Raw genomic sequence first — 14,511 nt, 5'->3', positions numbered from 1 at the left:
GATGTAACTACACCGCCTCTCTCTGTGTGTGTGTGTGTGTGTGTGTGTGTGTGTGTGTGTGTGTGTGTGTGTGTGTGTGTGTGTGTGTGTGTGTGTGTGTGTGTGTGTGTGTGTGTGTGTGTGTGTGTGTGTGTGTGTGTGTGTGTGTTTTTGTTTGTGCGTATGAGGCGAGGGGTTCGGGATGCAATTCATCTGACATGTTTTCCAAAAACTGCTTTCTCTACAAAACGCTGAGGATAGTGTGTGTGCGTGCGTGTGTGTGTGTATTTATGCTCCTGTTCCCCTCACTGCATTAATCAGCAGTTGGTGTAGCAGTGGGTGGCCAACGAGGTGTTTGGACACCCCACCCCCTGCCCTGACCCCCTCCACATTCCCACCGAGCTCCCAGCTTTCCCTCCACACTCAAGATCCCTTCTCGCTCCTCGCTGGTGTGTCGTCGTCGTCTCCCCCCCCCCCCCCCCCCCCCCCCTCTTCTGTTCGTCATGCTAATGAAGGTTGCACGTCTGCAGTCGGGTGGCAGCTGCTCGGCTTGTCTCGGGCTCAGATTAACAGCATCATTATTTATATTTTCTTGTTTTCCAACAGCCAAATGAATATTAGGTGTTAACGACAAGTCACCGCAGCCGTAAAAGAATGCCGTGCATTCGGAGGTGTAGGCCCGCCTCCTAGCTGTTTGTTTGATAGTACAGTAAAATGCAAAGTAAGCAGAACTTAACAATTTTTGCACACACACACACACTGACTGCATTTACGCGCATAGGAAACCAGGTTAGTGGAAGAAATCCTGTTAAGACGGGAAATCTGAGAATGTGTTTACCTGAGTTAACCTGGTTACTGTAAAACCCAGAGTTTACGCTACAGATGGTCAGTAATCACATTTCTCCCCCGTCTTCTTTTTCTAAAAAAAAAGAAAAAAAAGGCTGGCATATTCAAAGTGTATTAGTGATACATGAAGCTGCAGCTTGAAGCATGAAGCACTGATGGCACAGTGAGGGGACAGGCTGTGTGTGAGAGCTACTATTTGCTCATACTCCATTTTACAAATATTCTCATTTAGACTTCTTCATCTTGGTGTCAATGTAGTTTAACGCTTTTTTTTTTTTTGGGGGGGGGGGTCATTTTTATGTGTAGCTGATATTTTACAAAGAAAAGAGCACGAGAGCTCTACTGTATTAATATCTAATTTAGATTTATTCACATTCGGATATAAATACAGTTTGCTTTTGAACGTAATCTCCCTCACGTTCCTCAGAGGAAATGTTTTTTCCATCATAAATATTAATATTGAGAGTGAAACTTTGTTTTAAGATCTTTCTCATCTCATCTCTCCTCGCTGCTTGCCTTGAGTCTTTTGTCATCCCAAACACATTTGCAACAGTAAGAATGGAAGTGTGTCTGTGTTAACTGGGCTCCTCTTAATCCCCTGAGCCGGATTTTAAAATCAACCTCCGTTCTGGAGTGCTTTGGGTTTATTAAACGTGTTTACTGCAGACAGCTGACGCTACGCTCGCTCGTGCTCGGTTTCTTTCAGCGTTCCCTGTTAGCGAGACTGTAAACTGTGTGCCTGATTTTTATTTTTGCCTCCATATATACCCTCCCATTGTATGAATGTGTGTGGTTAAAAATGCTCCATTACTTATGATGACCGTGGCTTCCCACAAAAACCGCCTCCAGGTGGCAGATCAGTGAATATGGCCTCTAAAAGTGCCCCATCAAATTTCACGGGGGCCTTTCTCCTAAACTAGCAGCTGTAATTGCTGCTGCTCCCCCCCCCCCCCCGACACACACACACACACACACTTTTTTTTTGTGAACACGCGTGCCTTACACAAACAAAATATACTATGCATATTACACGAACACCAGGAAGTGATTCACTTGGAGATGCACACACTTAGTGGCGCCACAGTCGGCTCCCCATTTGCAACTGCTGGGTTTAAATCGGGCCGCCACTTACCACAGCCATTGAATCCACGGAGCACCGACTCGCTCTCTGATTTCTACAATTCCCGCCGTACAGACGGCCGCAATCTGGCCCCGAATCCGCCGTAACGGGTCTGCTGTGTGTCGTATAATGGCTCGACAGAGCTGGCTCACTTTACTCTAAGCTGCATGTCTCCAACAGGGTCAAAGCAGCATTAGCTGCGTGGTGCTAATGGGCTAACAGCTATGTTGCTTTTTTTTTTTTTTTTTTTTTTTTTTGCTGTAGCATATTTTTGGTCTCGGCCTCCTCAGAGCAGTCGGTGTTGACTTGGGTTTTGAGCCGATGGGCTGAGGCGTACCGTCAGAGCGGAGGTTTTTAAAAGGGTAACCGTCCTTAAATGAGTCTTTTAACTTAAACGTGTTTGTTTGCATGAGAAGGCTCCATGCTCTACCGAGATGGATCGGTGCTATTCGTGTGTTCATCACCTGTAGAGCAGTGCTGTCACTGGAACCAAGGTGTTGGATAACAAACCATGCTCCAGGATGCAATAAAACAATCACTCTGCCTTTTTGTTCCAACGACAAAAGGCACAAAAAGGATCATGATTCAGTTTACTAAACAGCATGAACAACCTTCATAAGAATCAGACTTTTTAAATGTTCTACTGATTTTTTTTTTTTTTTTTTTTACACACTGCAATTTGTTAAGGAGCTCTGCAGGGTTAAGGCGACAGTGTGTTCTTTCAATCGCACCCAGTCGATGCCAACATCAATCAAAGCAACGTGCCTGTAGCTGAGAGAATGAAATAGCATTTTTGAGTCCCATCACATCTTCAAATATTCAACTTCTCCCTCTCTGTTGGGAGTGTGAACTCACATTCTAAACGTGGTTTAGATGATGAGACAAAACCGGTAAACACATCAATGTCAAAGTAAAGCGGAAAAAAAGCCCATAGTGATGAAATGAAATGCAACCCTGAAGAAATTACCCCAAAAAAGAAAATCCTCCTAATTGCTTTGGAGCTGTTTCGCTGAAGTTTGTCTCGCTCGCGTCTTTGTCAGGGGCCCAGTTGGAGAATCTGATGGAGACGATGAGGGCAGAGATCGCCGCCCAGCCGCCAGTGGAAGGATCCTACGCCCCGCGCCGAGGGGACATCTGCATCGCCACGTTCGCCGACGGAGAATGGTAAGCAAACGTCTCGGTACCTGGGGGCGATATTTTAATAAAAGCCTTAACCGGTTAACGCCGGAACCAAATCAACCAGTAGACGTGACTTACTGTGCAGGCGATGTAGAAATGCGGAGACTGAATCTGTAACGACTGAGACATTTTGCAATTTGATGAGCTACATTTCCGTGAGACGTAGACATTATATTTTGAGTTTCGTCTCAAGAATACCTGACATTTCATTTTTTTAATTTTTTTTTACCTTGTCTCTCTTTAAGCCTGTGATGCGTTAACTGCAGACACCCACAGGGTGTAATTAGCTCTCTGCCTCTTCTTTGGCCTTTCAGAATCAGCAGTCGCTTGACAGTAACACACACACACACACACACACACACACACACACACACCACACACACACACACACAACACACACACACACACACACACACACACACTCACCTCTCCTCACCGGATGTTGGGAGTTTACAGATGGTCATGGGGACAGATAAAAGTCACAGTGATCGAGGGAGGAGGAGGAGAGAGAGAGTGTCTGTGTCAAGATGGCGACGGCGAAAAAAAAAAAAAAAAGATCACAGAACTGATAAAAACAACAAATGTTCCCTCGACACAGGTGCTCTCCTTCCCTCCATCCTTCCCTCCGTCTTCCTCTCCAGGGTTTTTTTTTTATCGGGGAAAAAGACTAAAGTTATTCCTTTGTCCCGCCGACAATGCAGGTCAATGAGCGTTTAAAACAGGCCGTCTGTCTTCAGCCGTCACTGTCCTCAGCCTTGTTTGTATAGAAACGTCTGTCTCCTTGATTACTTGCGACATCAAACCGTAATCCCGCTCCACGAGACAAACGCCTGAGATTTTTCTTTTACCAGTAATACATTATTTAGCAAGCTAATTATGTTCATGTTCGCGTTGCTCTTTGTCCGTATCTTTGTATTCTGTGATGCATGTGGAATGTTTCATTGGGGGGCTAATTAAAAACTCGTTGCCTTTCAAGTCCTCTTAGAACGCCACTGAGTGAGAGTAAATAGAGAGGAGAAGCCTCTGTTCATCAGTCACTCACACTTTGTCTCTCTCTGCTGTTCTTTATGTCTTCCTGTTAAGCACTTATTTGGTTTTAGCTTTGTTCTCTTGTCTCTTTCTTTGCCCATGTGGCCGTAATTGTTTGGCTTTCTCTTGCTTCCCTTGGCTCTCAGTCAATTTTGTCTTTTGTCTCGTCGGAGTTGAGAGTCAGACGAAGTGGTTGGCCGGACGCTTCTGTAGCTTCTATATGAATTCCTGAATTTGGATCTTACTCAGAGACGTCGTTCCTTTTTAAGGTGTCACAGATCAAGTTTGTTTTCTTTCAAATCCAGCTTTGCCAAATGTGTCGGAATAATCAAACTGCTGGGTTTTAGTGACTAGCGCTAATGCACTGAAGCTATTCGCTACAAGGCAAAGAAATAGGTCTGAATTTCTGTTCTTTATTGCGAAGAGGCCTCTGTGCAATTTTCACAGCCCTGCCGTGTCCTGATAGATCCCTTCTGTCCCCTCTCACTCCCCCGGCCTGCTCATCCTCTCCCGTTCCTCTCCCCCGATCACAACAGACAGATCCTCCAACACCTTCTCCCCAGGGAAAATAAGCACGGAATCATTTACTCATCTCCTTTTCCTCTTGTGCCCTCTGTCTTCATCTCTGTTTCCCTCTGCTCTATTCTCTCTCTCTCTCTCTCTCTCTGTCTCTCTCTCTCTCTCTCTCTCTCTCTCTCTCTCTCTCTCTCTCTCTGTCTCTCTCTCTCTCTCTCTCTCCCTCCCTCCTCTCTCTCTGCTGCAGGTACAGAGCCCGAGGGAGAAAGTTGAGTCGCCAGCAAGGGTTCATGTCTTCTACATTGACTACGGCAACGTGAGTAACCGTGACCGTGCGTTTGACTATCTGATAAGCAAGCGTTGAATGTGTAGCTTATCATTAAAACATACTCCTATTGTTTGGGGCTCAAAATGAAAAATAACACATGTTTGTTAACGCCAAACCCACAGCCTGGGGGAGTCGAGTATCTGAAGAGGGATTCCTCTTCTATTTCTTGCATCTATTCAGACACCAGTTGTTTGCTTTATCTCCACATTCAAAGCAAGCTAAACAGCTATTATTATGTGGTCCTCCAGCTGGAGTTTTAGGACAAATATTTATTTGTTTTCCCTATTATTGTTTACGACTGAAGCAAAGAGTGCAACTGAGTGTATACTTTTTACTCCTTTTCATAACAATAACAAAAGCAGAACTCCCCCCCCCCCCCCCCCCCCCCCCCAAACACACCACACACACACACACACTCTTGTTTTTTTTCCCACTGTGATGACGAAGGCACCATATGCTTCCGAGTACGTTTTTTTCTGTGTGTTCCTACCCACTTGCGTACACACGCTTGCATCAACCAAGTGGCTAATGCAAGCCAACCCCGGCCTGCGGGACATTTCCCATGATGCAGTGGAGCGGCACAGTGTGTGACTGACCCCAGAGTGTGGGGGTGGGGGTGGGGGTGGGGGGGGGTTTGGCCGGCAGACGCGATGCGTCCTGGCATTTTGCTGAAAGTGTGATTCTCCGAGGCCGACCTGGCGCACCGAGGAAAGAAAGGGGGAAAAAAAAAGCGGAGCCGCTGTCTCCCTGGTTCTCTGTGGTTCTGCCTCACTGAAGGTCGAGTCACTCTGGCCTCGGTTTCGTGAGCGATTAGTTGTTGATATTGCCCACTTGTCTCAGGTATAGGTCACTCCCTGAATTATTACGCGATTATTAACAAACACAGCCGAGCGCTTTTGTCTTTTCATTTTTTTTAATTTTTTTTTAAGGCCCACATTTACAGCGCCGTCAAAATCTAATATGGCACTGATAGATCTTATCATAATCCATAATGTACGAACGTTCAAGGCATTCTGTCTAGACTGTACAGTCCAATGAACACATTAACCTAAGATATGGGGGGGGGGGGGGGGGGGTTCATTATATGAACTTCCATTGACTTCCCACCAGCATGTTCTTCATTAGGAAGCCTGTGGTGATTGGTGATTGGCTCATCATGTGTCAACTCTTTAGAAAATGTTACTTTCCTTCGTTTCTTAAAATGGATTTTAAGTATACTTCTATTCATATGTACACTGGCAAGTAGTGTTGCCCTTTTTTTTTTTTTAAGGTTTTACAGATTGTGGTGTTTTCTAATCTGACAAGTCTGACTAGCGACTTGACGTCTACTGGCGTCTTTACTCTCAGCTTGTAGCTGAGCTCGAGAGCAGATGGCGCTCAGTGAACCTCCGTACTGCTGCGGAAGCAGCTGTGAAATGATCGGTAAGGTGACATATATATACACACACACACACGAATGCAGCCCTTAAGCAACAAAATGGCAGCTGTCCTTCATGCTCAGTTGTAAACTATCATTGTTAAAGTGACTTACAGGTTTCCTAATTGATTCAGAATCAAGGAGAAAGAAGAGACGCGACAGGCTACAGGGTTAATTCACCGCCTGCGCATGGGTTTTATTTTAAGAACGCCCTTCGCTCGCAGACGCATTTGATTCGAAAGATGCACTCTGTAATGTAAAAAAAAAAAGTGAACTTTCATCACTTTACCCTCGCTGAACAAGCCCGACATTTCTCCCTGAATCTCCGTTGGTTGTAGCGGCAGGTGGAAGCCTCCGTCACAAAGAATTACTCCACTTGTGGTCGAGCGTGAACTCATAAACCAAGAGTAAATGTTTTTACAGCTCCAGTATTTGGAATTGATGTGTAGGATTGCATAGATTAACGCTATAACACCGTCTGGGGGGGGGGGGGAAGCTCCATATTGACTCTGATTTCTGTCCTCCATTCATCCTCCCTCAGAGAGAAGTCGTGTCGTCCACTCGTCTGGCTGCCATGCCCCCTGCCTTCGGCACCAGGACCCTGCCAGCACAGGCCACCGAGCACGCCTTCGCCTTCATCCAGGTCCCGCAGGACGTAAGTGCGCGTGCCGAGCGGAGATATGTGTCGCAGCCGAGAGCCTCCCAAAATTAACTTTTTGAGATATCAACTTCCTCGGTCTCATTTATTGCCAGCTTTTGAAAGTTGACTTCTCTGGCAATACATGAAATCTGTTTGAGTTTCGGTTATCGCACGAGGTGATGAGTTTGTAACCGGCAGACGGGGTCGACTTTTCATTCCGAGCAAGAAGAAAAAAAAAAAAAAGTCTGCTCATACATAATGCATGTGGTACGAGCAGACAGAGTGATCAAAAACACCAGGCCATTGATTTATGGTTTGCGGAAAAAAAACAACTATACAATAATTGACATAGTGGCAGAGAGACATCAATGTTCATGCACGATTTGATAACATATCCTGTATTTCTTCAGCGACCCAGAAACCCACACAATCCTGTAGATGGATGCAAACCATCCAGGTGTTTGTTTATGCATATATAAATGTCCATCCGATAGCCCAACAGCAGCTACTGTTTTTTCTTCAGCCCTAATCTTCTTGTTTACATCCGAGTGTGTTTACTCAACCTCAGCTGACCACTTTTGTGTGTGTGTGTGTGTGTGTGTGTGTGTGTGTGTGTGTGTGTGTGTGTGTGTGTGTGTGTGTGTGTGTGTGTGTGTGTGTGTGTGTGTGTGTGTGTTTTTGTGTGCGTGTCACAGGGGGGTCAGCTCATTCATAGCCTCCTGAGCCAGCAGCATCCCGAATAGTTTGTGCAGATATACAATGTTTTCTTTTGGTATGTGCCTGATTGGCACAGTGCTAAGCCCTGTCTTTAATTAGGTGTGTGTGTGTGTGTGTGTGTGTGTGTGTGTGTGTGTGTGTGTGTGTGTGTGTGTGTGTGTGTGTGTGTGTGTGTGTGTGTGTGTGTGTGTGTGTGTGTGTGTGTGTGTGTGTGTGTGTGTGTGCGCTACTTTAAAGGCCGTTTGTCCCACAGCCCAGATAACTACATTTTACATGGACACGTTTGCTTGCCGCTATGTTGGATTATTTATCGACACTCCGCTTCCAGTTTATGAAGGAGATCTAGCTGAAGTTAGTGCAGTCTAATGCAGTCCTGCTATAAATCCTACTTTCATAAAGGTTATGTTTCCGAGATGTGTTAATTCAACTTAATGGTTAGTTTAAAGGCTGTTGTCTAAAATATGGGGCCAGTTTTGTATTTCTTTTATTATTTTTTTTACTGAGGACATACATCGCATAGTTTTTCAATCTTAATTTTCCGCCCTTATTTTTAAAGACATTTTTTAAAAATATGGACCCGTTGGCCTCTTGTTGGACAGGTGTGTCAAAGCTTCACTGTGTGTGTGTGTGTGTGTGTGTGTGTGTGTGTGTGTGTGTGTGTGTGTGTGTGTGTGTGTGTGTGTGGTGTGTGTGAGAGAGATGGTAGTGCCTGCATGCATGCTGACACCTGTCTCATGAGTCAGTGTACGCTGAAGGATGAAGTGGCCCATCTGTTGGTCCAGCCCAGGGGACAAAGGCATCACCTACACTTTGTAGCCTCCAGACACACACACACACACACATAGAGCTTTACCCCATGTTGGAAGCGTGACATACACCTTACACCTCTCCTTCTCACTTTGTGTCTGTCACTCTACATCCGTCTAACCTTTTTTTTTCCTGTTCTTTCTATTTTCTCTTGGGTTTCCTTTCATGCGTTTGCCGTCTGCTTTATCTGCAGCGTCCTGCTGTGTCACTCACGCTGGCAGCACGGTGCCCCACTTGTGCTCCGACTTCGCTGCTTGCACACAGGGAAAGGTCGTTGCCTTTTGTCTCGCAAACCATCTACCTGATGCCCTGCACCAAAAAAAAAGGTGTCTGCCTGCGCAAGTTATGGAGCTTCATAGTCTGTCTTAAAACGGTTCTTTTCTTAACACCGACACTCCGCCAGTGGGACGAGATCACGCCGCTGCTTTCCAGTGCATTTGTCACAAAATGTTCCATTTAGTGACAATATCTTCAGAAAACCGTCGGAATGGTGAATGCACTGTCACAGTTCTGCCGAAGGAAAAATAATACCTTACCTGAACCTTGATTAAGTACGAGGCGCGATGCGCGCGTTATCTCCGTGACGCTTTGACTGCAGAAGATGCCTCATTCTGAGCAACAACTGCTCCCACATTGTTTCACTGTTCAATCCAATTTCATTACAGATGTTGTGAAGTCCCAGCTGACTGCACTCAGGACACGCTGCCTCGTCTTTATTGTGCCCCGTCAGCTAATTGGAGAAAGTAGTGTATGCCAAGAGTGCACTTATAAAAAAAAAAAAAAAAAAAAAAAAAAAGAAAGATGTAAAGCAAAATAAATTTGAATAAATGCCACACACACAAAGCCCAACCACACAATAGCCACTCCTTAATGGCAGTGGTCTGTGTTCTTCTGGATTTCAAAGGGTTGCTTGAGTTTATGCATCTTGAAAACAAAACAAAAAAAAAAGATATATTCTAATTTGCATTACATGCACTTGAATGCACCACCATCTACCTTTTCTCATTAAGTCATGCAACAAAAAACAAAAATCCAACCACTTGCAGCAAGAGGTTACTTCTTGATTGTTTGCTCGGTCAAAATGCGAATGTTGTGTTTTTCACACATTCAAGTGCTATAACCAGGTCCTGTATGGTGGACAGGAGAGGTTCACTAGAAGGCCCACCTCATCAATTTTGTATTGCCCCCCCCCCCCCCTCACGAGCGTCAAAGCATTCTTGTTCTGTAACAAGTTGCCCCGGGGGGGAGAGCGGGGACAAAATAGGCCTGTGGTTTGGTGCCTTGAACAAGCTTCCCTGCCCACACACGCTCGCCACACACACACATAACACCAGACACACACACATACCCAAGGGCGGCTAACTTGAAGGGGGTTGCCATGGAGACAAGACCAGGGCGAGAAAGAAGGAAAGCAAAGAGATGGATGGTGTAGGGGAGGGATGGATGACGGCCAGGGACTGATTTTTAGTTTTGAAGCGTCATCCTGCCTCTGAAGATACAGCTCCCTCGGTTTTGTTTTGTTTTTGTCACTTTCGCCCGTGGAGGTGAAGTCGGTATTGCATTGCAGCTGTTCTCCACCTCCTCCTTCACCATGTGTTCGATCAAACGCTGGCCTTTCACATTCAAGAAGGGTGAGGAATAAGAGACAGCGAGGCGACTAACTAAAGGATGAGAAGAAAGGGACAGGATGAGGAGGAGGAGGAGGAGGAGGAGGAGGGTGAGAATCAGACCGTTATGCAGTCCATCCTAACTAAAGTCCCTTGAACTGCTTGAGTAGATAATTGCTGTGCTACATGACTGACTGTGTGAGGGATCATGTAATTGTAATCGATTGGAGAATGACGTGTATGAATGTGTTCCTGCTGACCGCGTTACAAAGAGCGTGTGGACAGGTCTTCTTTCTTTTTTCTTTTTCACTTTCTGAGCAGTTCTTCCACCTGACAGAAATCAGAGATCACGGTTAGGTTCATGCATATGTAGAGTGTGTTTATCAGCCTCTGCATAGCATGTATTTGTGTGTGTGTATGCTTATCTGTTTGGGCGCCATTGGAGATAATATACTAATTAGCCCTTTCACCCTTTTTTCCTCCCCCCTCCCTTTCCCCTTCTTCCCTTCCATCATCTCCTCAATCTACTTTTCTTCACTGCCTCGTTCCCAACATGCCCCATTTCCTGTTCCTCTGTCACCTCCTCTTTATTCCTGAACCCCATCCCTTATCAACCCCCCCCCCCCCCCCCCACACTTTACGTCTTTCAGGAGGATGCTCGCGCGGACGTGGTGGACTGCATCGTGCGGGACATCCAGAACACCCAGTGCCTGATGAACGTGGAGTTCCAGGGTGCCACCTGCCCACATGTCACAATACAGTTTGGGGACACCAAGGACGACGCGGGCCTCGGCCTGGTCAAGGAAGGCTTGGTCATGGTGGAAGTCCGCAAGGAGAAGCACCTGCAGAAGATCGTAAGTGAAAAGACGGGACGTACGCTTGGGGATGGGACGGCAGCCGTTGCGTAAAAACAATTTCAGGTCTTCAAATTCAGTCGTGGTTCATGATTTCGCCAAAAAACTGCAGCACAATGCGGATTTGGCTTTCTGTTTGCTGTGAACGGAAACCACCCTGACCGACGGCGATTCGTCGTTTGTCCTTAGGCTTAAGATTAGGCTGCATTGAAGGAGCCGTGTTCAACACTCTGAACTTTAATATAGCAGCAAACAACGATGATCTATGTAAAGATCTGGAGTAATGTTTACCTGAGCAGAGAAGGTCACTCTCCCTCTGTGTGCTTCTTGAAATGCTTCCTATCTCAGATCTTGCACTTGTCTCTGCAGACGACTTATGTGATTAAACAGGTCAGTTAAAGAGTTATTAGAGAAATTCATAATGTCAATTTCTATACATTTTCTATTGATTTCTCAGCCCTACTTTTGATATTTGTGTTAAAAAAAAAAAAAATCAATTAAGAGTTTTCCATGACTTATTTTTCTCTACTTAACGGCTCACAGTGCTGTCAAAGTGCACAGTATGGATCAATATTTGTTTCAGCGCTGTTCTAAAATAAGACAAAGCTTATTTATTACTGAACTAAATATTTCTCACTCATTGTAAAATGGGCCCCTTGTGTGTTATTTAACGTTAAACGGTCTATATCCTGCCCACGGCTTTCTAACGATCCAATAATTACCCCATTCTCATGCTTACACTCATCTTACCCAGTCGCTTCCATCGCAGTTCGTCATGTATGGATTAAAAAAAATAAATATATATATATATATATATATATATATATAAATTACAGCTAGTGTCGCACTAAATGCCTGTAGGTTTTATAATGTGGCAAAAGAGACACAAAGTAATGCGTCTCTCTCTCTCTCTCTCTCTCTCTCTCACTTGTCAATCCACAGCCACACAATAAACACCCACTTTCTGCAGTTTGCCCCAGATGGCAGCCATTTTGTCAAACGGCGAAGCGTCGCTCATTTACTTTCCTCTCATTATGCTAATGTGCCCATGCAGACTCAAAGCCACTCCTGTACATCAGAGATAAAGGGACATGGAGGTTATTTATTCCTGTCGCAATGACCGCTTCCGCATAAACCCAACATTAGTCACTCTGCTATTTATTTAAAAAAAAAAAAAAAAATTGTAATTCACACAGCGATGGAGGAACATTGTCCGTGAGAGGGTAATTGGTGGTAAACATAATCAAAATACGCATTTATACAAATTAGAGGGTGGTGGGAAGAGAACGTACGTAAAAGACATTCTTTCTCTCGCGCATGGAGACGCAGGTTAATAACTCACTGCTGGACATCACAGATAAAAGCACTTCCCGCCTCAGTCAGTCAATAAAGCGCTGTGTATCAGCGTATTGACCCCTGATCTCTGAAGAGTAGCCGGGAACCGTAACGCGGCCTCTGGGGGGCAATGGACCCTAAAGACAAAGGACAATGATTTAAACCTTTCAGCCGTAGGACTAATAGGCTTATAGACTGCTCCGATTTAGGTTTCCGTTAGACCACAGGCGTTCTCTTTAGTGTTCAACAGCTGCATCTCCAGCATTTTGCCGATCCCTCGCTGGCTACAGACCAATATTTTGATCTGGAGAAAGCTTAACAAGCAGCGGTGTTTTCAATGTACTAACAAGTGAGTGTTAAAGTAAAGCTGGACAGCATTCCTTTTTTTTTGTTTTGGTAATTCCACCCATTAAGGCCGCTTCCAAACTCAAAAAGACGAAGAAGTCGGTGTGTGTGTGTGTGTGTGTGTGTGTGTGTGTGTGTGTGTGTGTGTGTGTGTGTGTGTGTGTGTTTAGGCCAATTCTCCACGATCTAAAAAGAGTAAATGTGCTTCTTGTTCATGAAATGAGTGTGTTTTATGGTTTTTACTGTAGTCAGTTCTTCATCCAAACGCAAAGCGCCCAAAGCAATGTCGATTCATATCGGACTCATTATATGACGACCGGTGATGTCGCTTGAATGATTCCCTCTCTGGTCTTTATTAGATGCGATGGAACCTTTTTGAACTCGATGTTCGAGGGCTGGAACAATTTATCATTTTTCAACTAGATATGGATTAGTCGACGACAGAGAAGTGATTAAAGCAATTCAAGATGATTGGGTTTTTGGGGCCAGTTGTTCGGCCAAAACGAGACATTTAAAGACCTCACCTTGGACTGTGGGGAAATTGCAATTGGTATTTTAACTATTTTGACATTTTATTTACAAAACAATCGATAAATTGAGAAGATTAATTTGTTCGTTTCGCCTATTTTATAAGCACCTTTGGACTTCTGTAAATTTGCTCCGTAGCCGACTATTTGTTTGTTCGTAATCTACCGGAGTGGACTCGGAGTCACTTGTATCTGGCTCAAAGATTCACGAGCAGCACTGGTGCGACAACAGATAACGTTATCGCGGCGCGGCAGCGTACTCCATAAATGTTCAGACGCGGCCTCGCGTCGACCTCTGGATCCGTGCCGCCACGCTTTCCCCCCTCTTTTTATAGAAAGTCGCCCTCGACTTCGTTCGCGTCCCAAGCCGGCTCACCCTGATCTCTGTCCTCCTTTCTCTCACTCATCCAGACTCATCGGCCCCCCCTTGTAAAAGTGACTTTTTGTCCTTCCTATCTGCTCCGTTTTGGCTCTATTCTACATTCATTATCCATTTCCCGGGGATTGGAACACGGTCATTGTAATCTGTGCTCTCGCTGCTAAGCATTGCGTAACAGATGGGGCTGTAATGTTCACTGGCACTTTCGGTGTCTATCAATAGTCAGTCATAAGTGCACTGAAGGTTAATACCAGTCTTTGAGGATGGCATTGTCCCAAGAGAGGGGTGAAGAGAGAGGGATATTCATCCATTTGGGGTTTTATGTCTTTTTTTTTTTTTTTTTTTATTCTAGTGCCTTTCTGCTTTAAGCCCTACATACACCATATGGATGGCTTTTGTTGCAGCTATACAACACTTTCATGGCACAGGATTGGAGCAGCCATTGTGAAAAGATGATCAGATGCGTGCCAAGCTGCTGGTATCTGATTGGAGGGAAGTGGGATATTAAGAGGAGGAACCAGTAAGCCAAATTATGATTGATAATCTCTACTTATTGAAGGGGAATTGACGGGAGTTGACCCAGAGGTGTAGATGGACGATAAGTGCAACTGACATTGTCCTATATACCGCGAACTGACCCAACATGTAACACCAGAGCCTGAATCGGAGCGCTCACATATACACTCACAATCAAGCGGATTGCACGTGATTGAGTGTATAGTTTAATCTGCCATACATCTGGCATATCATGTGTAGTCCTTTAGCACATGTCGTTTATGAGGCATTGATATTTAGATTATCGTCAGTGACTGATATCATTGCTTAATCACCAGCGCAGGAAACAGAAGGGACATTAATGTACCTCGCATTACATACAGTAGGTACA

At 45.0% G+C, this 14,511-nt stretch overlaps 1 protein-coding gene across 1 annotated transcript in view; it reads left to right on the top strand.

Moving 5' to 3' along the window:
- Positions 1-14,511, top strand: part of snd1 (staphylococcal nuclease and tudor domain containing 1) — a 150,525-nt gene that overhangs the window by 124,894 nt on the left and 11,120 nt on the right. Inside the window, exons 19-23 of the mRNA XM_068717407.1 lie at positions 2,986-3,109; positions 3,625-3,639; positions 4,931-4,985; positions 6,956-7,069; positions 10,836-11,039. Coding sequence (XP_068573508.1) covers positions 2,986-3,109; positions 3,625-3,639; positions 4,931-4,985; positions 6,956-7,069; positions 10,836-11,039 — 512 coding nt within the window. The remainder of the gene's footprint in view (positions 1-2,985; positions 3,110-3,624; positions 3,640-4,930; positions 4,986-6,955; positions 7,070-10,835; positions 11,040-14,511) is intronic.

The sequence above is a fragment of the Cebidichthys violaceus genome, unplaced genomic scaffold, assembly GCF_023349555.1.
Source record: "Cebidichthys violaceus isolate CVI_PGR_0920_01 unplaced genomic scaffold, fCebVio1.0.p SCAF_21, whole genome shotgun sequence".
NCBI lineage: Eukaryota > Metazoa > Chordata > Actinopteri > Perciformes > Stichaeidae > Cebidichthys > Cebidichthys violaceus.
Note: the sequence above shows the minus strand (reverse complement) of the source record. Positions and strands in the feature narration are given on the sequence as shown.